The sequence below is a fragment of the Aspergillus lentulus genome (assembly GCF_001445615.1).
Source record: "Aspergillus lentulus DNA, contig: Alt09, strain: IFM 54703, whole genome shotgun sequence".
NCBI classification, from domain to species: domain Eukaryota; kingdom Fungi; phylum Ascomycota; class Eurotiomycetes; order Eurotiales; family Aspergillaceae; genus Aspergillus; species Aspergillus lentulus.
In genome coordinates, this window is record NW_028322117.1 from 3,111,068 (window position 1) to 3,133,877 (window position 22,810).

Consider the following 22,810-nt stretch of genomic DNA (forward strand, 5'->3'; position numbering starts at 1 on the left):
CCAACGGAAGTGACACAGCCGCCATGACATGCATCGCCAAGAACACCGTCAAACACAACGAGCCTCTAAAGAGCAGCCTTCCGCCACAAATTAATTAGCGTGAAACCTAGCCCGTCTCTCATGAACCGCCAATAGGCCGCCCGCTGCTCAACAGACGTGATCGCCCATCCAAGGATCCAACATGCCCCGATCGCGAGTCCGGCAAGAAGGCGCTTGAGGGGGCTATCGCCGCAGACAGTAAGAGAAAGAATAATACCGGCCAGGGTATAGCGCAATGTGTTCAGATTCGTCATCGGAAGTTGGTGGTTGATAGAAGGCTCGGCGATACACCATACGAAGAACAATGTGCTTGTATTTACCGCGAAAGCGAACATTTTGTCGACTTCATCGGCGACCGGATTCGAGAATGGAAACAGATAGGATACACGGAGGGATTTGATTTGGCGGAGTGCAGTGAGCGCCAGGCCGATTGCTAGAGCCCGTCGAAGATAGAGTGGTGTCGAGGATTCTTGCTCCATGGTGAAGTCCAGACGCTTTGTCAATTGGAAGCGAGGTATGAAAGCTAGCTTGACTCCTCTGAGACTGGGGAAGAAATAAAGATGAAAGAAGTAATGGAGCACAAGCGCTAAGATGGGGTGGCGGGGCTTAATATATAGCTTAGCAAGGCCAGATGTTCATTTCTTATGAGTCAAAATAGTCGTGATCATGACATAAGTAAGTACAGCCACAATAATAAAGTAAAGCAAGAAAAAAAATAACTAGTTAAATGAAATTGCAACATGAAACCAACAAGCCCTCAGATCACCTGAACTGCCTTCCCCTCAAACTTGCGGCGCAGGCCTGGCATTAAACAAGAGACATTGCACATTGTAAACAAGGTTGCAAGCGTAAGCTGCCGCAACGCCAAAACTGACGAGCACCAGTCCCTGGCGCTGCTCGTCCGTCCAGTCATTACTTGTCCATCCTGCCCCTATCTCAGTGATGCCCCTTTGCAGCACCGCCCCCGCGACCCAGCAACAGGTTTGGCCCTGGTCAATCCGACGACCCAAAGCCCCTACGACATTATGCTCGAAAACATCGTACACGACAGTCTCACTGAAGTCCGGATGATTCAGCGAGTGCAAGTCCTTGGTACTCCGGATCAGATGATACGGAGCGTCACCGACCAGCAGCGCTCGTTTGTCGAGTAGATCGGGATTTTCTCGAATTGCATCTAGCTGAGATCGATAATAGGCTTCCTCGTCCGTCGAGTCGCGCTTGGTCAGGCCCACGCGGTGGAAGTAGTCATTCAGACAGACGTTGGATTTGCTGCTGCAGGAAGAGGTGCAGCAGTGATCCTGGAAGACAAACTCGGTGCACTGATCGCGACAGGCATGGTACTCGCTGCTGCTGGGATTGAAGGCCTCTTTGCATTTATTGAAGCAGCCGAGACGGATATTATCCTCGTTCTGATTGAGGCATTTGCTGCAACCGGTTGCACTGACGATAGAGGCAAAGATGGCCACGTAGATGAATGAGAACAGTTGGAGACGCATCCTGTATAGCAGTTATGAAGTAGAAGCTTGTGAATCAGAGAATGAGATGATGGATAATGCTCAGCGCCAGAAGCGAAGAGACAGGCTTAAATTGATGTCGTACTGATTGATGTCCTGACATATCCACCTTCGTGAAAACACGGCCTCCAAACTTGAAACCTCACAGCCGCATCACCCCGTCATCGCAGATTGCAACATGTTGGTTATCTTCTGGCGATTGTTTTCTACGGACAGATTGACCAGGTTGCAGATGTTGGATGCACCACAGATACAGACGGGCAACAACGCCTCTGTTGGTTGATGGGGCCAGAATTGCTCGGCATCAGGGATCTTCAGACGTTGCTTTTGCCCCCAAAAAGAGCGATGAAAATTGTTCCAGAGAGTGGACGCAGATGTTAAGACAAGGCAGACTCGACTAACTTCACTTCATCATTGTGCGGTCACCTGATCTCGTGGTCTCATCCTTGCTAAATGCCATCAACCATCATTCCCCTCTCTTCTCTCGATATCCCAGACTTCTCCATTGACTTCCATCTCATTTTCATCAAATTCCAAATTAGAAATCTTAGGACTCCTTTCTGATTGCTGTCGAATCTGAGCCATGGGTCAGACTGCAACCAAAGAATCTCCTGACGAGTTTCTCCCGCCGGTTCAAACCCGGGGTAGGGCGATCTCTATCCATCTCTCTGTGGCAGCGAATACTGACCGTCCCCAGAGGAACTTTACGAGAGATTTAACTGGTGCCTCTGGAAAGATTGTCTGGGTGATGCTAAGCATGAATGGTTCCAAACCATTTTCCCGATCTTCTGTACCGAGTCGGAATCGGAGAAATGTACGTTTGAGTTGATTGTTGATCCACTTCAAGAGAGTAACATTCTGTAGTCTGGACGGTGTCAGACCTGCAGGAATTCATGGTCAGCACCTTTCCTCCGGAGTTAGGAGCGTGTGTCCGTGAAGCTGCCCCAATTCTGCATCGCTGCCTCCTGCGACTGGGATCGTTTCCATACCACAACGATCCACACCGTATTATGTCGCAGGACGTCCTGCGCACAGGAATGATTATGCTGCTAAGATTGAATGGAGGCCAGCTTCTTGAACAAGATGACGGCAAAGCATCACTCATCTACCCTGATCGTCTCAATGCCGCACAACGCACCTTATTGTTTCAGAGCATGGTAGACATGCAAGCAACTACCACTGATACACCTCGCAATGTGGAAGATGACTTTCATCTTCAGAAAGCGCTCGATCTAATTACTTTTGGTAACTTCAGGCGCAATCCCTTGTTTCCGACCGCTGTGACCAAAGGGCCTGCGTATCCTCCCGCTGAACATTTTCCGTCGTCCAACTCAACATGGACGAATGGGTTGATCCCGTTGAAGGACTTTAGACCTTTGCTCCGCCTGATGCTTCTTACACAGTTGCATGTAGCCGGTATTGAACCGGATGAATTCGCCTGTTGTCTAGCGCAGGTTGAAACTGTGACAGACCGCCTGTTGGCCGCATTTCACGACCGAAGTGCAGCGGATTTCACAGGTGTATCGTTCGCTGCTTTTGACCAAGTGCTTGACAGATCACTGGTGTGTATTAACCTGCTCTGTTTGACAAAAGGGCTATATGCTAACAGAGATTAGCAAAACCTTTTCTTGGGACTGCCCCGAGTCTTGGGGCCACTACACTCGGTCAAACCCTTGCGGTCTGAGAAGCCCCCATCATCTGTTAGAGAAGCACAGATTCTGCTCAGGGAACTGTTTGCTCCTTCAATCAAGACACAGCCTCCTCCAGAGGGGCTGATCACAAATCTCCCCGTCCTAAGTCAGCTCTCAATGGCTTTGCCCCAAGACTTTCCCATAGAAGCACAAAAGAGAATTTATTCTTCTCGGGATATAGATATTCGACAGATAGCCAATTGCGTGTCCCTGATCAGCACAGCGAAAGTTATGCTTGTGTCAGGCAAGAGTGCATCGAAATCTGTCATCTTTGGCGCATATTTTCCCAAAGGCTTTTCACTCAGCGGTGTTGCCAAGTCAAACCTCATTTTCCAGCTTGCGCCAGTTCCCAGAGTCTTCTATAACTCTGAAGAGATGTCGCAGATGAACCCAGACTTGTCTACAACAGACAGTCGATCGGAAGTCTCGGTGAAGGATGACGTCCTGGGCGTCATTACTCTGGCGTTGCAGTCGGACTCGACAGGCATCTTTACAGCCGAGCACAAGGGCGACATCAATCTGACATTCGACGTTGGTGCTGTGGAAGTTTTCGGTTATGAGGGGGATTTTGTCCGTGTTGATACTTTTAAATAGCTTTCTCTTATGTCATGTTCTTCCGCGTCAGACCTTGGGCAGGCATCCTTGCCAGATGCAATATGAGTACCTGTGAAAGTTATATGCACCTACACCCCCTGCAATAGTTACTTTCGTGCTATTTATTGATTGCTTTATGCTCGTTGCGCTAGGGGCGTCGCGCCAGACGCAAGTAGGCTGTGTGGAAGTGTCCTTGAGTTGATATCATAGTAGATATTGGCATGCTCTTTCATGAATTCATCCAGCTAAACTGAACAAATCCTCTATCATGGAGCCATGAGGAGAAATGCACGGAAATATAGCAAGTAAGTCCCAAGCAGTGCATTCCAGTATAGACTCGCATGCAAAAACCTGCTTGCTTCATCCTGGGCGACCCCCGTTTTTACGAGCTACCCCTCGCTGTGTCTTTCCCTTTAGCAGGAATATAGCTTCCTCCATGGCTACCACGCTCGAAGGGCAAAGTCTTGGTTGGTCGAGAGACGGTGGAATCTTTAGACAAGTCGGTCGAAGCGCCGGTATTTCCCACGGAACTGGACTGGTGTCGAGGCTGATATTTCGCTCCTGGTGGGACGTATCCGCCTCCGTGGCGTCTGGGGTGAGGATCCTTGCGATGTTACTTAGATAGAGAGTTGAGTACGAGTATGTAGGAGATGGGTATACCTGGCCAGATTCTACCATAGTGAACTGAATGAATTCAAAATTGGTGTGTGTAGGTAGTCAGTAACTGACGGGAGTGGAGCTTGGATTAACAGAGCAGGTAGGAATGAGGGAAATCTGGAGGTAGGCCCAGCAGGAGACAGATCATGTTGCTTTTTCCAAGGTGGATATTATCGGCAGATAAGCTGGGCACAATTGACGCTGACTCGCTCGCTGATTTACGGTCATTGGTCGAAAATACTGCATTGCGTTTGCTTCTGGACAAGGCAACTGGGGGTGCCAGGAATGCAGCGAGGCTGAGACCCAGGCAGTAAGCAGGTGTGTAGGACAAGGCTCTTCTCCGTTCCCCGAGCCGCTGCTCGCCGTAAGCTGCGATCATTCCCGTTAATATATGTGCAATCGGGCTGTACTCGGGGAGCATCCACTGCTGTATGCAGTGGCATAAATTAGGTCCCCACAGCCTAAGCAAACTGTCCTCCATGGGAGATGAGAGGTGCACATGCTTGGGGCCTCTAATGAGGAACTGCACTGAACATCGCCTGTCCAGTTTCTTTACAACAACAAATGTTCAGATTTATAGGGGACGGGTGTTCTGCATGACTTTATGAAAGGAGATGAGCGAGGACAGTGATACCATGGCCTTGGTTGTGCGAATCCCTCCCCTCTAGTCCCAAATGCCTCTTTGATTTTAAGACCTGTCTGGTCAAACCTACTTATTACCGTCCCCACCTCCCCATACTGAATACGTCGCGAACTTCCAACGATGGCACTCGCTTGATGGAAAGACGCCAAAAGAAAAGAACCAGTAAAGTCAACGCAATGGAGACTAACCAGAAGATCCAGAAGCTGTGCGATATGCGGATTAGAGAACGATCGAAATTGAAGAACTGGCTCCCAAATATGGTCTAGATCATCAGTCAATGAACGTCCATAGTCAACAGAGAGATACAACTTACGGATACGGTCGACATTGGCAGAAATATGAGTGTTACGAACGCAATAGTCGCCATGGAATTGCTATCTGCTTGCATGATTCGATTGCCATCTTGCGTGACGAGGTGGAAGGACTTTGACCGATGTGATATCTATTAGTGTCTCCTAGGTCTTGCCCTGAATCACAATCAGTGAAGGCATGACGCATACCAATGCGATGATATTATCCATCCGTTTTTCAAGACTCTTCAGGCGCAAACTGGTGGACTGGAACTGCGTCTCGGCGTGTGCCAGCATTCCCTGTGCCGTTTCAGTCGCGTGGCGGTCCGGGTCAAGAACTGTTTCAAGGATACGTCCGTGATGCCCGGACAGGTTCCGCAAAGTAAGCAGAGTGGCTTCGGCGCTCTCTTGCAGGAACAGGATATGCTTGGAGACATTATGCAGCCCGGTGAATGACTCCCTATCCCTCGCCGTGGTCAGGGTGTTCTGGGAATGTCAGCGCGATCCAGGTGAACCAAGTGGAGCTAAAAATACCAACTCAATATGTCGAAAGACATCGAGGACGTCCCAGACAGTATTGTCCATTTGCAGAGACAGTTCCTCCAGAATGATGGCAAAGAGACTGTATGGGTCACGGACAACACTGTTCGATATTGACGACGACGGAATTTGTTGAAGACGTTCTTTGAGAGAAATTGACGCCCCAAAACAGATCAGCGTTACTTCAGGAGCTCGCTTCGAGTCCACTGCCCAGCGCAGAAAATACCCAGAGCGTATCCACGTCCAGTCTCCGTGCTTGAGCTGCGGCGCTCCTGGTCTGGGATCGGATATCCACGCCTTGCCGTAGGCATCGCGAGCGACGGTGATATTCTTACATAGATAGTGAAACCAGGCGCCTTGGGATAAGTAACAGTCACTGATAAGTATCCACATGAAAGATATTTATCTCACATACAATTATAACCATCCATATAATTCAGAGCTCCAAAAGAGTGTGTGACCGACCGCAATCTGCCCGCAAGAAATGCAGACGGCGCAGCATAGTGATCAAAGAGCCAGAGAAAGCCTTCTGCGGAGACACTGCTTGGCAGGTCCAGGGGCGAGAAACTTAATGCTCTATTAGTCGAGATCTCTATATAGTGGAGGAACCAACATGATCCGTAGTACAGGTACAGGCAGCTGAGCTAGCTCAGGCACAGGGACCTGTCGCGCGATTAATTGATACCCGCCTATCCACCCAGTAAGCCACAATTTCGTCATGTGCACATTCCAGACGACCATAACTTACCATTAGATTCCAGAGCCCAATCTAGGACATTCACCTTGAGAACATCGGGAGAACACGCGGGCTTGTTGGAAGCTGCGCGTTTGAATGCGTCCAAAAGCGACTGATCGTGAAAGATAGAGGACATATTGCCTACTCGATGATGTTGTTGACTCTCTTTCATCGAGCTCGATGGCTAGACATAAGCAACAGAGGCGCTCAGCCTTGCAGCGTTGCGGGCACCCACAGTTTGCCTTACCCGGGGCCTGAGCGCAAATATACGAACAGCGGTGGGATCGACACCGCGGGGGCAAGGTTACCCAACGTTGGTGCTGAAGGGCTAATGTAGTAGGACCATGCACCCAGTGGTCAGATGATTGCAATTCCTCCATAATAGAGGCGATTTACAGGAATGGTGCTGACATAATGTAAAAGGGGTTAAGCAGCTAACTAGAAATCCGGTAATTCCCTATTTTACACTTCGGTACTCGGCATGTTTGACATAAACTCTTCCGATATTCTCAATCTCTTCATATTTACCCTCAACACAATGTCTTCTTCCTGGCATAGAGAAGCGAAGGCAACTAAATACAAAAAAACAAAATAAAACAATGCATCATCCAGATAGTTCTTCCGACTTCAGTTTTCCATCACATGCGGGCGAGACATAGAAAGTTTGCTCGGCTCGTAGGCTATAAGCGTTCACTCCTAAAAATGATCGAAAAAGTCATTAGACCAAAGCGTTCACATAGGCATAGCAATCCTTCCAGCAGGATAAGCTCACAAGGACCAGAAACTCACAACCGAGGAGTCACATTAAGCATCCTTGCACCAGAGGCGCTTGTAACCGGACCAGCACACCTCGCCATACGTTTCGCAACAATGCTGATCGCCACGACTGATGGGCCCTTCTTTCTCTTCGTCCGTACAAAAAGTGCCTGAACTTTTGTCTTTCGTCCAATCGATGAGAGTCCAACCGTCAACCTTGTCTCCGAGATTGGCGTTGGTGCTGCCACAGAATGGGGCGTCCCCAAACCATTCACAATTCCTTTTCCCGTGTGTGCTGCAAGATAGCCCAGTAGCTGCGAGCAACGCAGAAGTAAGGATAAGGTGAAGCTTCATGATTTAAGAATTCAAGATGAGGACCTTGAGAAGCTCGGAATGAACGATTGTTGGGCTCGTATATTGTAGGATTAGGAGAATGTTTTCTATCGAAAAGACCAGGGGGAGAGGTCTCTATTTATGCCCAGGGACTTCTCCCAATATTCCTCTAGCATAGTATAGATTCAAAATCTCCTGCAAATAATTTGAATAGTTTCGTTGATCTCAACGATCCTCTGCTACCATATCCTATAGAAGCAACTTTCTGAAGGCCCACTGCGCCTGCCATCTCTAGCATAATTCAGCTCAAAGGAACAGAAGCCCAGCGATTCCAACACTAGTGAATCTACAATAGTAGATCAATCTGCATATCGCTTTGTTAGGTAACAATCCAAAGGTGCGATTAGAAATCTCAATTCCCAAACTTTGAAGACCGAGACTTGGATACTCGAGTCGGTTCTGCGTCATCATGCGTCCAAACACGCACACTATCAATTATAGATTGGCATTCTGGCAGATCTCGCGTCCTGTAGCTCGATATACTATTATTTTAGTCTAAGCGAACTAGCGGTATTCTGCAGGACCGGATCGACACGGTCGTCCACTTTCGTGGCTAGCTGACATCGGTGGCAGGATCAACAATAGACAGCCCAAGGTCGACCCACTTGCGTCCATTTTAAGTATACGTTGTGCCGATGACAGAGGAAAGACCCAGTCTTATTAGCACCACATCTTGCTAAAACCTGCTTAGAATCAACATCATATGACTGATCAATGCTCCTATCCTTCTGATTTACCATCCAAAATTAAGAGATACGGAAGGCCTCACATGGTTAGTCACTTCTCTCATTCCGAAGTTATCACCTTTAGTTACATAGATATCCAAGTGGTGTGGCTAGAATACTCGAAAAGGAGGTGGAAATCTGAATACTAGCTTAGTAATATGGATTTATCCATTATCCGCAGCCCAACCCGCATGGATATGAGGGTTAGATAGCTGGTGGATCAACCCATAATCCGCATAGGTGGATCAAACATCATGAGGATCAATCCATATCCAATCCACGACCAGTCTATTCGTGACCACCACACCCGCCATAACAGGCCCACCTTGCTCCCTGGTCAACCCCACCCTCACTCACCCTGGCATCAATATCTAGTCGCCGAGAATGGTTGGCATTGGACCACTCCCAAGTGCCGTGCCAGTTATGGAGGTAACGGCATCAGCGCCCGAATGCGCCAAGGGCGATAACACCGCAGACTTCGGCGATTTTGTCAGCAACGAGGACGAGGAACTCGATCTCGAAGAGGTTGTTGAGCCCTGGCATAAGCACGACATGAACGAAACTTCACATGTCTTCTATCCTATTTCTGTCGGAGAGGTGCTCAATGAAAGATATCTGGTAGAGCATAACATCGGGTCTGGCGGCTTCTCCATGTCTGGATGGCCCATGACCTCCGCGACAAGAAGGATGTAGCCCTCAAAGTGATGTCTTCGGGAGAATGGGAGAGACCGAAATCCGTATGCAGGACAAAATCATCCAGAACGTCCAGGATACATCTCGCCTTGTGATGTATTCGGCGACGTTTCTACTCCCTGGAAACAATTGTTAGTAACACATAGAGTTCTAGTGTTTCCCTTGATGGGCCCTTGCCTGTACCCTGTTATTCTGAGAAATATGTCCATGGCGACGCGAATGTCCGCTGCTCGGCAATTGCTAGAAGCTTTGGAAAGTTTACACAAAGCCGGTATTGTGCACCGGGGTGAGTGAAGTGTGCCTCCAACTAGACCCGTATTTAATAAATATTCGCCAGATTTGAACGAGAGCAACTGTATGTGGCGGATGGTCCCTCTCCACAAGCTGGACAGAAGTGCCAAATACGAGGCACTCGGCCGGCCACTAAAGCGAATCATACCCTATGTCGAGCTCTGGAAGCAGGGAGAGCTTGTTCAGCCCATTGAGGTCCCTGACAATCTACGCACTGAGGATTTCTATCTCGGGGACTTTGGTCTGGCAATGCAACTTGGCGACCCTGTCATTCCTCGCGGCTATCCACCTATGCAATTTTGCTCCCCTGATCGACTTCATAGAAGGATCCAAGTTTTGCCTGCGACATGTGGAGTTACATGATCATCTTCGCGGAGCTTTATCTTGGCTATACGCCTTTTCCTACTCACTTTAAAGGTGGAATAATATCTGGTATTGTCAGATGTTTGGGTCCACTGCCTGAAAGTTGGAAGGGCCTAACACTCACCCGGGAGGCCTTGATTCCTGGTATGATCAGGGGATAACGACCGATCCAAAGCATGGCCTTGCATCAACAATTGCATACTGGCGTCCCGACGCTGATCCAGCCGAGAGGGAACTTGTGCACTCCATTATGAATAGAGTATTTACTTATTGCCCAGAGGAACGTCTGACTGCAACGCAACTTTTGCAGGACCCATCATTCAGGGCTATTATGGACAAATATGGTTGTTGATGTTATATTCTTGACTTCTTCATATAGATCAAGGAGCTGGGAACACTTGTCTAATCCAATTGATGATGATCATGACTATTTTCCCTATGCGTCATAGCCGAATGTGGCTTAGTCTCTTCATATGGAGTAACCAACATGAACTAGAAAACCAACATCTTGGCATATATTTTTGAGAGTATCGCATCAGTACAAGATAAAACGGCCCCAAAGATCAACACAGCACTAACCCCACCACAATACACCAGTCCCAGTTCCACCTTGTCGCCTGGACCACATCGTCTACATTCAACATGCCGACCCCACTATCAACCAAGAACCGCCATAGCCGCATGCGCAGGCTGACAGGCCAGGAGGGGATACTCCAGAACCGCGAGAGTAACCCTCTTTCCGAGGCAGCGCTGATCATCTTCTGCATGATCTGTTTCTGGTTGTCCGTCGGGCCCCAGGGCCATACAACCCCAACGGCCTTTTGCAGCGAGACACTCGCGTAGTAACTATTTTCTGATGTGTAGGTGGAGTTCTGCGCAAGGTCGTTTAGCGGGGCGTCGAAGAAGACATAGCGATCTTCCTCTGCGACTACCAACTCAAACATAGTATTTCCTGTTCCCACCACGGTGACAGGCCCACGGACAAGGGTTTTGCTCGTCCCGTTCCAGTGGGATAGCCATCCCGCAGAGCGTAGAGGACTCAACTGATCGAGGAGGACCGGCCAAGTGGCATTTCCGTCCGATTTAATATCGATCAGGAGAGTAAGGCTGGTTGTGGGGTCGACGTCGAATACGCCTACTGTAGTATTGGCTGACAAATTCGTATTTAGGTTCGAAAGAATTGTTGTCAACGGGTCGATATAGAGATTCTTTAATGAACGATCAGGGGACAGAGAGCGCTTCCCATGGCCAACGAGCAGATCGCCGCCCTGGAGCCAAATGTCTGCCTCGACGCCTGTGCATCCTGCTGCGATGGCCTCGTATAGAGGCACTGACCGCCAATAGTCATTGTGAGAGTGGCATTGGACCGGTGTAATGCCTTGACTGAAGTCTTTCGGCCAGGGAGATAGTGCGGCGACGGAGTCTGCCGGGCCTTTCCATGTCTCGACGATCCTCTGTAGTCCGTTCGATGGGCCAGTAGGTGTGAGTCGGTCGATCAAGGTGAGGACAAGTGAGAACCACACCCTGAAAGCGTCAGTAGGGAAGGCTATATTTGTAGGGTAATACTTACAGTACTGCAATACCACCCAATGCAATGATAAGCGCAACGACAACAAGAACACGATTTCTGCGGGCTTTCTTCTTGCCCACGATTGTATGGTCCAGTTTTGATTTGAAGCTTGTAACCCACCGGCGAGGAGCTTTCTGGTTGGACTCATTGTAAGTATGTAGAGACTTGTTCGAAAGATCAGAAAGCCGTCGTTCTGTTAGGGTTGTGTCACTGAGCGAATCTGAGCGGCGCGAGGAGAGACGCGAGAAAAAAGGTAGACCAGTCATCATTTGATACTCGTAATGGAGCTTTTGGTGTAAACCACTCTTTAACAGTCTCTCTGCTTCGTCAATGAAAATAAATGGACACATGGAGACCATTGCCGAAGCATTATGTAGGTGCCTCAATCACCCATGATTCCCAAGGCTGACACAAAACAGTATAACAATTCGCGATAACCATACTCTATGCTGATAACGATTAACCAACATGTTGGTTTTCCGAAAGTTGGAGGATTTCATAGTTGGGACTCAGCCTCAATAACCATGCCAAGGGGCCAAAATATCAGGGTCCATTTTGAACCTGTTGGTGGCGGCGGCGGCTACAGTTGATGAAACCAACAACTTTGAAACACAGGATCGACAAGGCAGACACGATGATTGACATGAGAATAACCATACAAAGATCTCTCTCCTCGGTTGGAGAAATTGCTAAGGCATTGCTTGGGTTTGATGTGGACTCACGACCACTGCAAGCAGAATAGTGTATTTGGAAGTAGGAGCATAATTATCATGGTTGCAAATACAGAGGCACTCCCAGTCCGTAATTTATCACGAGTGCCCCTGTCTATACTAGTTATGGAAAGTATATATGAACAATATCCTATAAAGCAGAGCTGTGCTTCATTAGACTTGTTTAGATAGGTGCTTTGATATCACTTGATCTTGTCCGCAGTTCGTAGGTCCTTAATTATTGCAATCCTTGTTGTCACGCTGATCTATTCGATTCGCCTGAGCCAGGCTAGCTTTTCATCTACATCCCATAGCCACCAGAGTCCAGTAACTTGCTCTGCAGAATCCATATCCAACTCCAGGAGAGCCCGTCTATGGTCCGCTAGACCGCCAAAATGTACCATGTAGCTATTCCACTCTTGCAAGGAGAGACTCTAGCTATCTTTCCAGTAGACCACCAGTAGCCGCCTCGTAGCTCCACGTTGGTTGAATACTACAGCCAGTTTGCTACCAAAACTAGCCGCCTCCCTATCCTCAACGACACTCATCCCGGGAAAGAATAGCTAACTTAATATCAAAGCCCTGCTTACAGTGCAATACTTAATGCCTTGTGAAATGAATACACTACTGCTAATAAAACCAGCCTCTGCATTTGCATTTATAGAACAGGGAAAACATGAAGCAATCTCACTTTACATACAGGGAAAAAACCTGTTCTGAGGCCAAGCACAAAACTCCGTTGTTAATATCCGCCTGACATTAATATCACCCTTGCCTTGAGCAGCTTGCTCCTCTTACTTGGGTAGCGCCTGTCCACCGCCAGTCACACCACCAGCGCTGCCTGGAATAATGATCTCAGGGTCAGGAAACATAGTGACTACCGAATCATGCAGGTGAGTACTTATACTACTTTACAAGTTAAGTAGGTTTAAGAGCAAGGCTACTCACCTTTCTCACTCGTAGTAGGCAGAAGTTAAGCCTGAAAAAGAAAAATATTTAGTAACCCAAGAACTTTGCTGGTTCCCACTGCCACAGTCAGGTTAAAGTGGGCCTTACTAGGTAAATGAAGGTGATATTTCACAGAGAAAATAATTAATGGGCTTCTGAAAGATGTGAGGAGTAAACTATCATCTTTACTTATTAGTCCTTGCTACTCTTAAATATAGAGTAGTGTACTTTACCTCTATACTAGTGATGCATGATAATTAGAAGCGTAATTATCCCTATGGTTAATGCTATCACTGTTACATCATACTTAAATTATAACCTTACAGTTTTCCTTATGGATCTGTCTGCATCTCTGTAATCATGTCCGCATTATATACCCTATTTCCGTATGCAGTAGTGATGCATGGAGTGACTAACTTAGATGGAATCTAGATCTTTATCTAGAGTCTGCCTTCAGCCAAGTTTCAAGTCCTAGTCATGATATCATCCTCCTGGCCAGCTTTTCTGGAGATGAAATGAACTCTTGTTTTAATTGTGGGTCTTATATTGCAGAGTTAGATATGCAAAATGAGGTATGGGTAACTTTGAAAAGTATATATTCTTATGAACTACTTTTCCCATATTGCGAAGGCACTCTTACAGTGATCACAATGTTTGGGCTGCGCTTCGGTCATCATGATAAAGCATTAGGATGAATACAATCTACACCTTCAGACACTTCTCTTTATGCCTGTACCTGTGTGGGAGTAGTTGGGTGTGCATCCTCTTCATTAATACTGACTTGTCTGCCATGCCGGACTGCCATCGTGACGTCCCTATTTCGGTAGTTAATTAGCTATCATACCCATCTTCATCTTCATCATAGCTGTAAGCATCCTCTTCCTGATCTGTATCTTCTTCACTTTCGTCTTCCTCCTGATCGGTATCTTCTTCACTTTTGTCTTCCTCTTCTTGATCACTGGCTTCTTCACTTTCGTCTTCCTCTTCTTGATCACTGGCTTCTTCACTTTCGTCTTCCTCTTCTTGATCACTGGCTTCTTCACTTTCGTCCTCCTCCTGATCGGTACCTTCTTCACCTTCGTCTTCCTCCTGATCGGTACCTTCTTCACCTTCGTCTTCTTCCTCTTGATCGGTATCTTCTTCACCTTCGTCTTCCTCCTCTTGATCGGTATCTTCTGCACTTTCATCTTCCTCCTCTTGGTCAGTATCTTCTGCACTTTCATCTTCCTCCTCTTGGTCAGTATCTTCTTCGCTTTCATCTTCCTCCTCTTGATGATTTGTAGAGGACATCAGAATAGCTGCACTAGCCGCTCCTATAGCTAGACCTGTAAGACCAGAGGCTATATTTGCGCTTTGACTACTTTGGCCTTCGGAGTGACAACCCAGATCATGACTATAAGCAGGCTTCCACGTCTGTCCATGATTTCCATCACAGGTAAAGCTGCCCCCTGTAGGCTCAAGCGGACCTGTATGTTCGAATGGACCGATCGGTTTGACTGGACCTGCAGGCTGAACTGGGTTCGTTGGTGTGAATAGGCCTGTAGCTTCAAGTGAACCTGTAAGCGGGCCTGTTGGCTCAACTGGATCTGCTGGCTTGACTGGGCTTGTGACCTCGATTAGGCCTGTGGCCCCGGCTGTACCATTTGGGACACCTGAACCTGTTGGCTTGATTGGACCTGGAGCCGCAAGTATGCTAGCCGCACCTGGAGCTGTAAGCTCAACTGGAACTGTCGGCTCAGCTGGTTCTACCGGCTTGACGGGCCCGGTGGGCTCAGCTGGAATTATAGGCTCAACGGACACTGCAGTCTCAATGGACACTGTAGTCTCAACGGCCACTGTAGGCTCGACGGGAACTGTAGGCTCAATTGGAACTGTTGGGTCAACTGGAACTGTTGGCTCAGCTAGAATTATAGGCCCAACTGGAAGTATTGGCATCATCAGACCATTATCGGTAACATGACTAGGAGTTTGACCTGGTCCATTGTAGAAACCATGGCCTTGGCCCCATTGGTTGCCATGATCCCATTGTTGATGCTGCCCTGGCCCGGAATGGCCATGAGGACTGTGACCATGCATGGGTGGGCCTTGTGCAGGTCTCAGCGGGCCATACGGCGGCAAGCACGCTTGGGGCGGAGGTTTGTATGGTTGGTATGAAACACTTTGTGATCCCGAATACATTCCATGGACTCCTAAGCTGGTCGGCCTGGACGGCTTAGGCGGCTTGTACTGCTGGTATTGACCACCTTGTGATGCTGGATGCCCTCCAGGGCCCCTCAACCTAGTCAGCCCAGGCGAAGGCATGGATGCAGGCTTGGACGGTTTGGACGGTTTGGACGGCTTGGTCGGCTTAGACTGTTGGTATGCACCACCTTGTGATCCCGGCAGCACTTCAGAGGCTCCTAAACTGGGAGGCCTAAATGGAGAGTTGGACGTGTTGTGTGGCTGGTGTAGACCAACTTGCAATCCAGAGGGCACTCTGGAGCCTGTTGGGGTGGGGGCAGGTTGCGAAACCTTGCCAGCCGAGAGCAGCCTCCTGAAAATCCCAGGCTTCTTGGGGGGTGGAGTAAAGCTTGGCTGTAGCTGCATTTCTCGTAGACTCTGCTGTGCAGCGGTTGAACAAAGCGCTGGTTGGATTTGGGGAATAGTTCTTCCACCTGCAGTAGTCAAAACCGGAGGCGGTCTAATTCCTGGCTCAATCATCTGAGGAGGTTCTGTTGAGACACCGACTTCATCCCTGGTAGCTTTGGAGGTTTGGTGCTTGGCGCGTCTGAGTGTAACTTCGGCGGCTTTGCCACTTTCTTTCGAGGCTTGGTTTGAACAGGCATTGCTGCGGTTGTATGGGCCATAGGATGATTGGTAGGAAGCGGATGCGATATTGGAGGGTATTGGTAGGTCGTTGAACTAGGCTGCGGGGCGATATGCTGGGATGAGCCGATTGGTATGCCATGGGCAGTTGGATAATGCATTTTCTCTTCTGGCCTGTAACTATTGGGAGAGGCGGAGAGCATGACCTTATTACCGACTAGTTGATGGACTACTGGTAGCTTGGGTGCCGCATTTCCGGGGGTCGATGCTGGTTTCGCGGGGCCCAGAGGACCGGCCTCGTGTGGCTTTCTGGGCTCCTTACCTGACTTGGCAGAAGAGTTCGGTTCTGGCGCAGTGATTGGCGCAATGTTGGTGAGTGGATATTGAGAGTGTTGTATTTCCTGCCCCAATTGACCAGACGCAGAATGCGGTACAAACATTGGCTTACTAGCGGGCAGGCCAACAGGACGCCTGGGAATCTTCATCAAGCTCGGACCAAATTGCGTGAGTTGTGGAGTAGTGGGACAAGTCGGGATAGAGGACCTTGACGCATCCTGGGTGCAGCCATAGGCTGGCGCTGGCTGAGTGAGCGTGATCATGGTACCTGGCAGTGTGCCATGGCTTAATTCACGAGCACCAGATGCATGCATCGGCACCGGCGATAATGGTGTGATTTTGAGCGTATTGTGGGAAATGGTAACTGTGTTCTGGAAGCTGTCATTCCGTTGACCCACGACCAAGGTACTCAGGGCATGTACATTCATAGCCTGAGATTCCTCAATGTCCCGGTGGTTCTGAATTTCCTGAACGTTTTTATGCCGCCCAGATTTAGAAAGTTCCAAAGTAGAAGTCGGTTCCGTATCTTTTAATGCCGAATTTCGAATCTTCTTGATGACAGAGATAATCCTTTGGTAGTTCTCATCCTTCCTGCTTAGGAAGCTTGCCATGGAGAGGTGACTGCATCCCACCATCAACTCGACCTTCTCCCTCCGAAGACCAAGGGCTGCGCAATACTCGTTCAAACTCTATAGGCGGATCAGTATTTTACTCCTCTCACGTGAGAGCCTGCGAACTAAAACTTACGCATTCTTGTTGTGGTGGCGTCGGAACATCTTCGTAGCAGAAAAGCAATTTCATTTTCTTAGTTGCCTTTGCCTTTGCCTTGAAGCTCTCGGAGATATCGCGCAGAGCAACTACACTGCTCTCTGCCCAACTAAGGTCTCCCAAAGATGGCAGTTCAACCTGAGCCCACCCTAGAGGTAAACCGTCGCTCGCGCAACGCTTCAAAAGCGTCGCCCAGGGGACCTCAGGTGACGTGCGTTGTGGCGTGCTAAGGAAGATGACCCCCAAAGTGCAATCGAATATAGTCGGAAAGTGTGTGAAGGCATCATTCAGGCACTTCATACCACAATGTGTTAGCTACATGATACTACAACGGAAGGAGTGCGTCGGCTGAAACAAAGAAGACCTACCGATTCAACGATAAAACCACCGAAGCCATGGCAGATCAACACTAGAGGCCGTTTCGATGGGACTTCTTCCCGAATAGCAGCAATTTGAGCAAGCAGAGCACTGGTCGCGCCCTGTATGCCCTCCAGTGGTGCCTCGCATAACCAGACTGCCTTGACGTCGTAATCAAACGTAAACACTCTAGCCCCACGAATGTCCTTTGCAATGAAATCGCGCAACCAGAAGGAAGGGCCAGTGTAGGACTCCCAGGGGGTCAGGCCGTGGACAGCTACAATGTCAATGGCCTTGGTCTCGTCATCCTTACTGGATTTTGGAATCCCTGTTTGGCGCACAAGCTTTGCCGTTGGGCCTCGTCCGCTAAGAGAAATGGGTGTGGTATATGCAGACATGTCGCGATTCTGGCGCATGTAAACTTCAGTAACACATTTGGCAGGGAAGGGTTGCGTATTCAAGTTCTACACAAGGGCATGGGCGGGATATGTAGTGATAAATGGACCTCGCGGCGTTAAGACGACCTCTACCTGCAGGCAGAGAGAAGAAATTTGCAGAGTGGTATGGAGGCACGCGCTTGGGCCGATTTGCTTTTTGGTTGGGGGGAAGGCTGCGCTCCTTTCTCTTGAGCCATATGGATTCCCAAGGCTGAGTTAAGTGCCATGCCACCACACCAGTGGGCTAAGCCTCCACCGTTCTAGGGAGTACAAAGGGGCCAGATGCACTTGTCCTGTTTGTCAGGCTGTGGTTAGAGTCAGGCTGTGATTAGTGTGATGAGCTTTGCCATATCTGCAGAATAGCATTAATAACGGCACTACCTAAGATAATATGGTCTAAAATTAACTGGGCGCTGCTTGCATCAGTCATAATTTCAATGAACTTGAGTCTTCCCGGGTGTCATCACAGTCGATGTCTAAGATTCTCGAGTGGACTTTGCAGGTGTTTTCGAGTCCAGGGTTTAGTTTTGGCTACATTTACCCCGTCTTCGACAGTAAGCATAATCTACGGAGTATGGATACGTAGCAGGAGCAAATCATGTCGAATAAACAGAAACCCTTGAGTCGGGCTTGTTGGTTGTATTATAAATGAGACTGCATGTCGAGGTGCAACGTCATGCTAAATATAGGTTCATTTCTGTTCGTCGCATAGTATTAGTAGCCTCGTTTTGCCAAAGCTAAACCAGCCAAAATATGTACATGTAGGAAGGCTAGTCGGCCAACAGGTTTACCTTGCATGTGCTGAAGCTGAACACAGCACCACCCTTCTTTTCTTTTTTTGGGGGCACTTGAGAGTCTTCGTTTTTGATATTGCTTTTCTCGAAGATAAGGAATCTGACTAGGTTACTGTATGTATTTACTCATTAGTGCTAGCGTGATTTGTTGTCATTGGATGCTGCGGTGTGCGATCGACAAACCGTGGGTCTGCCAAGTCTGGATACGAGGTATAGACTTTCGGGGCGAACCCATTTCCCACCAAGTCTAAATGGGAACACGCCTTACTACTCAGCCAATAGGCCCGCTTCTATAGTTCAACTGGGTACATAAATGAATAACGACAGCCCTGGAGAAACTGATCCAAAGTCGTGAGTGTGCCTTTGGTCACAGACAGCTTGCAAAGCTATTCCATTCCATTACCTACCGTGCACCATGGAGGCCTCCAGCTCTTCAACACTTCCACGAAAGAAGGTCAAAACTGGGGCAAAGAAGACTGCGGTAAAGAAGACGGGAAAGAAGACCACTGGCAAGAAAAAGCCGACTTCGTCCACTAGTCAAGTTCACCTTGCCACTCCGCTTCATCCTCATCCCGCGAACACTCAGTATGCACCGACATATGCGCCTATTCCACAGACGGTAGTTCTGGAGAAACCAAGTAAGAGACTGACTTTCGCTTGAGCGACTGCAACATTTTGAGAATAACGCTAAAGGAGTCCCGATAGTAGGTAACCGAAAAGGAAAAACGTCGTCATGTCTACTCGTGTGCCTAGCGGTTTTCTCCTATCTGGTGGCCATCGTCTTGGGTCGTAAGTATCAATTACATGCGTGATACGGTGTGTCTCTAACGGCGTCTAGTTTATATCGTGACTGGCTGCGTCTCAACAACGGCAAAGGCTAATAAAATCTACCTCGCTGAAATCTCAACAAACAAGACATACGATATGTCACTTCGTGTGGGCTACTTTGGTGAGTGGGCCATAAGAGCCAAACCTTCCTTCATTGAAAAGACCCGTTCCAATTAACTGTACATAGGAGGATGTCTATCGGTCACCGAAGCAGCTGGTGTGTCCTCTCCCAATGGCAATTCCTCCGCACAAACATCCACCCACTGCGTCTCGAACATGCGCCGGAAAGATCTGGACAACCTGAGCGAAGACCTTTGGGAGCCTCTAGCCCTTGGCTCGTCTGGTGCCCGATCCAACGTTCAGTCCTTTCTAAATACCACCCTCCCACAAGCCAAACACCTCCAGGAGAATGTCTTCTTCTGTGAACCTCCTCTCGTCCATATCCTTCTATTTTTCGTCTCAGGGATTATGCTCCTCGTTGCTCGCACGGGCACTTCCAGGAAGAAGTCATACAAGGCAATGTTAGTGATAGCGATCACACTGAGTGCCTTCTCACTTGCCCTCGCACTAGTGACCGTCCTCGGCTCTCTACAGGGCATGAATGCGTTGCTTAACACCTCTGCATCTGGGGAGCTAAGAGACCTTGGCGATTCCTTGTATATATCGCGTGGTAAAACTATCCAGGCGATCCAAGGGGCTCTTGCCGGTATTGTCGCGGTATTCTAGGTCTCGATGGGGGTGCTCTTTGTGCAGCGGACGCCAGAGGGAGCGACTGGTTATATAGTCCAAGCCTTTCAGATGGCAGGGAGACCTTTGAAGAAGGGGTGGGGAAGAAGATAGGCACAATGGTGGACATAACGCACACTGATGATGCGGGATTTGTTGCGGGAGTGATGTCTTATGGGGGGAGGCAGGTTAATTATAGTCTGAGGGGCTCCGCATTGCTATCTTATTTCTCTCTTTCAATGTTTAGGTCTTATCCAAACGATGGGTTGCTAGGCAATAATGGTGATTTGTGCTCTAATTCGCAAGGATCTAGCTCAGGCATTAACACATCTGTGACTGCTACAAATAACAGCATTGACAGCAGAGGCTCTGGATTGAAAGAGCGTCCAGAGACTTTCTAGAGAATTATCAATAATCTTCTCACTGGAAAGTGGTGAGAATCTGCCTATCTCATTGGTGCTTAATACCAGACCCACTTCGATATTCCAGCCAAAGGAGTACCCCATGCATGACGCACTACTGCATAAGCTGATTTAGTTTGTGACAAGTGCAGCTGTCAAACCTCTGCTCTAATAAGGTTGTGTATGGGGTAAGTGGGAATCAGTGATCCCCGCCGATGGTCCCCGCCTGTAATTGTAAATCCCCAAGCCCTTTCTGCTCGGGCACCAACAGCCACTTGATTAATCAATTGGCTGCCTCAATGTGTAAAACGGTCGAAAATAATAATAATTAATTAACGCATTCATATCCATTTCGAGTCGAGCGACAGCCATCAAGGCACTGACCAGGGCGATTGGCACAACATTAACCCAACGGGTGCTGTTAAGCCTGCAGCTTTAGTTGCGCCACCAGGTCCGCCTACAAGTCCGTGCAAACATTCAGGTCCGGTTGGGCCTACAGGACGCGACTTTCCTAATTCCTGTTACACTCACGATGTGGGTCATCAGTCCCAAAAGCAAAGAAGACAAAAGCAAAAAAGACAAAAGCAAACAAGACGAAAGCAAACAAGACCAACCCAAAGAAGGTGGACAAGGAGAGGATGTACAGGTATAGTGGAGATGAGCATGATCATTACTGATTTATCTGCATACTGTGATATATGATAGCAGAAAAAGGAATCGAATTCGAAATATCCTCAGACTATACATGAAGAAGTATTTTACAAATCGCTAAAATCTAATAGTGTAAAGAGATTAACTTGACTACTTGTCTGATGCTGCCGGGGTGGGTTTAGGGTGAGGGCCGCTTTAGCATCGCGCAACATGTATGAGAAAGGTGATCACTCAGAAAGGCAGGGCGAAATACTCCGTAGCTGGGTGAGCCATGCTCAGTCATAGGACCGTCGCATTGGCCTTCGTGGCTGAACTATGAGATGCCATCATTGGGTCGTCCTCTATGACTCCAGTCTGTTGGCTCATGCACACTGCCACCCGGCGAAGGGCTAGGGAGCCATTCTCATTGGGGCTGACCATCGCAATCACTGCACCAACTGCAAAGCTGGGTGATAAACATAGAGAACCTTAGAAGTTTATCCAGTCCCATCACAACACAGATTCATATATACCTTGGGAGAGGTGCTAACATTTATGCCTGTCGCAGAGGCCTGCCTGCTGCTAACACTTTACATGCTGCTTGCACTCAAGGCTATAAGGGTATTATACAGCTGCTTTGAGAAGGGTGATGCAGCTGTATAATACCCTTATAGCCTTGAGTGCAGCTTTAGCTGACTTACCAACATCTAACCTAGGGCCCACTGGCCACTGTCTAATAGGAATGTTGTAGTCCCCTAATGGGGCATTCTTAATATCAGTTATTAGTAGTATTAAAAGACCAAAGCCTTCAGAGTGAGCCCTCTTGGATTTTAGTTGATCACGAAAAACTCAGAATAGAAACGATTGAGAACCTGTCTTCAAGAACTCTACCTCCTATGATACAGTGGGAATTCCATCAGAAGACTGGACTATCTTCTCTCTCAGTGCTCATACTTATATTTTATGGCTAAAATTGGGTGGACTCCATGGTGGTTTTCCAACATGACATATAGTCTCAACTCCTCATCTCGGGCAGGTGAGACGCTCGATATATATACATCAACATGAGACATGTCTCAACCCATGAGAAACGACTTCAGTCCTGCAGGTAGTCAATCCGGTGAAGTGTCTGTCGGTCTGTCCACAATAAGCGCGAGGTTTCCGCTACGAGTGACAAGCGAAAATATGAAATAATTCGAGCCTGGCGGGATTCGAACGTTTGATATTTCACTAGTCTAACGTTCTTGGCATTCGATCGAATCAGATTGCGGTACGCTTCTCTGTCATCTGCCGGTACATGTCTCAGGGTCAATCTCTGAATTGGACTCTATTTATAACGTCCATCTTCCGCTGACATTAGGCCCCCTATGGTATAGCTGAGCCGGCCCAGACTGCAAGAATATTCGGCGATCGGAACATGATGGACCACGTGACCCCTGTCCACGAAAGGGAGTGATCTCATGGTTGTCCGATCTTCAGCATGGATTGCCCATTTGGGACGCCTGTTGTGCAAGGTAGCTTTGCAGGAGGCCTCAAATTATGAGACATACTGAGACTCATCGAATGATCTCCTTC

General features: G+C 48.4%; 10 protein-coding genes across 10 annotated transcripts; 4 read left to right on the forward strand and 6 right to left on the reverse strand.

The window, feature by feature from the left end:
• Window positions 1-65: 65 nt before the first annotated feature.
• Window positions 66-518, reverse strand: ALT_5842 (uncharacterized protein; the record flags this gene model as incomplete). Its single annotated transcript, XM_033560133.2, has 1 exon — window positions 66-518. One exon carries the CDS (start codon window positions 516-518, stop codon window positions 66-68), a length of 453 nt encoding a protein of 150 aa, XP_033416024.1.
• A 303-nt stretch (window positions 519-821) lies between these two features.
• ALT_5843 (uncharacterized protein) lies at window positions 822-1,535 on the reverse strand (the record flags this gene model as incomplete). Its single annotated transcript, XM_033560134.2, has 1 exon — window positions 822-1,535. One exon carries the CDS (start codon window positions 1,533-1,535, stop codon window positions 822-824), a length of 714 nt encoding a protein of 237 aa, XP_033416025.2.
• A 601-nt stretch (window positions 1,536-2,136) lies between these two features.
• ALT_5844 (uncharacterized protein) lies at window positions 2,137-3,838 on the forward strand (the record flags this gene model as incomplete). Its single annotated transcript, XM_033560135.2, has 4 exons — window positions 2,137-2,197; window positions 2,251-2,367; window positions 2,418-3,115; window positions 3,170-3,838. 4 exons carry the CDS (start codon window positions 2,137-2,139, stop codon window positions 3,836-3,838), a joined length of 1,545 nt encoding a protein of 514 aa, XP_033416026.2.
• Window positions 3,839-5,593: 1,755 nt separating this feature from the next.
• On the reverse strand, window positions 5,594-6,840 carry ALT_5845 (uncharacterized protein; the record flags this gene model as incomplete). The annotated part of the gene is made up of 5 exons (XM_033560136.2): window positions 5,594-5,914; window positions 5,963-6,324; window positions 6,384-6,535; window positions 6,582-6,657; window positions 6,717-6,840. 5 exons carry the CDS (start codon window positions 6,838-6,840, stop codon window positions 5,594-5,596), a joined length of 1,035 nt encoding a protein of 344 aa, XP_033416027.2.
• A 2,161-nt stretch (window positions 6,841-9,001) lies between these two features.
• ALT_5846 (uncharacterized protein) lies at window positions 9,002-9,271 on the forward strand (the record flags this gene model as incomplete). The annotated part of the gene is made up of 1 exon (XM_033560137.2): window positions 9,002-9,271. The coding sequence occupies one exon, from the start codon at window positions 9,002-9,004 to the stop codon at window positions 9,269-9,271; it is 270 nt and encodes an 89-aa protein (XP_033416028.2).
• A 201-nt stretch (window positions 9,272-9,472) lies between these two features.
• Window positions 9,473-10,086, forward strand: ALT_5847 (cyclin-dependent kinase 11B; the record flags this gene model as incomplete). Its single annotated transcript, XM_033560138.1, has 3 exons — window positions 9,473-9,557; window positions 9,609-9,829; window positions 9,886-10,086. The coding sequence occupies 3 exons, from the start codon at window positions 9,473-9,475 to the stop codon at window positions 10,084-10,086; spliced, it is 507 nt and encodes a 168-aa protein (XP_033416029.1).
• A 402-nt stretch (window positions 10,087-10,488) lies between these two features.
• On the reverse strand, window positions 10,489-11,764 carry ALT_5848 (phosphatidylinositol-specific phospholipase C/glycerophosphodiester phosphodiesterase family protein; the record flags this gene model as incomplete). Its single annotated transcript, XM_033560139.2, has 2 exons — window positions 10,489-11,449; window positions 11,496-11,764. The coding sequence occupies 2 exons, from the start codon at window positions 11,762-11,764 to the stop codon at window positions 10,489-10,491; spliced, it is 1,230 nt and encodes a 409-aa protein (XP_033416030.2).
• Window positions 11,765-13,984: 2,220 nt separating this feature from the next.
• ALT_5849 (uncharacterized protein) lies at window positions 13,985-15,739 on the reverse strand (the record flags this gene model as incomplete). The annotated part of the gene is made up of 1 exon (XM_089599974.1): window positions 13,985-15,739. The coding sequence occupies one exon, from the start codon at window positions 15,737-15,739 to the stop codon at window positions 13,985-13,987; it is 1,755 nt and encodes a 584-aa protein (XP_089455851.1).
• Window positions 15,740-15,849: 110 nt separating this feature from the next.
• Window positions 15,850-17,817, reverse strand: ALT_5850 (alpha/beta hydrolase; the record flags this gene model as incomplete). Its single annotated transcript, XM_033560140.2, has 3 exons — window positions 15,850-16,983; window positions 17,042-17,356; window positions 17,431-17,817. 3 exons carry the CDS (start codon window positions 17,815-17,817, stop codon window positions 15,850-15,852), a joined length of 1,836 nt encoding a protein of 611 aa, XP_033416031.2.
• Window positions 17,818-19,065: 1,248 nt separating this feature from the next.
• ALT_5851 (uncharacterized protein) lies at window positions 19,066-20,204 on the forward strand (the record flags this gene model as incomplete). Its single annotated transcript, XM_089599975.1, has 4 exons — window positions 19,066-19,288; window positions 19,404-19,439; window positions 19,489-19,599; window positions 19,666-20,204. 4 exons carry the CDS (start codon window positions 19,066-19,068, stop codon window positions 20,202-20,204), a joined length of 909 nt encoding a protein of 302 aa, XP_089455852.1.
• Window positions 20,205-22,810: the final 2,606 nt, after the last annotated feature.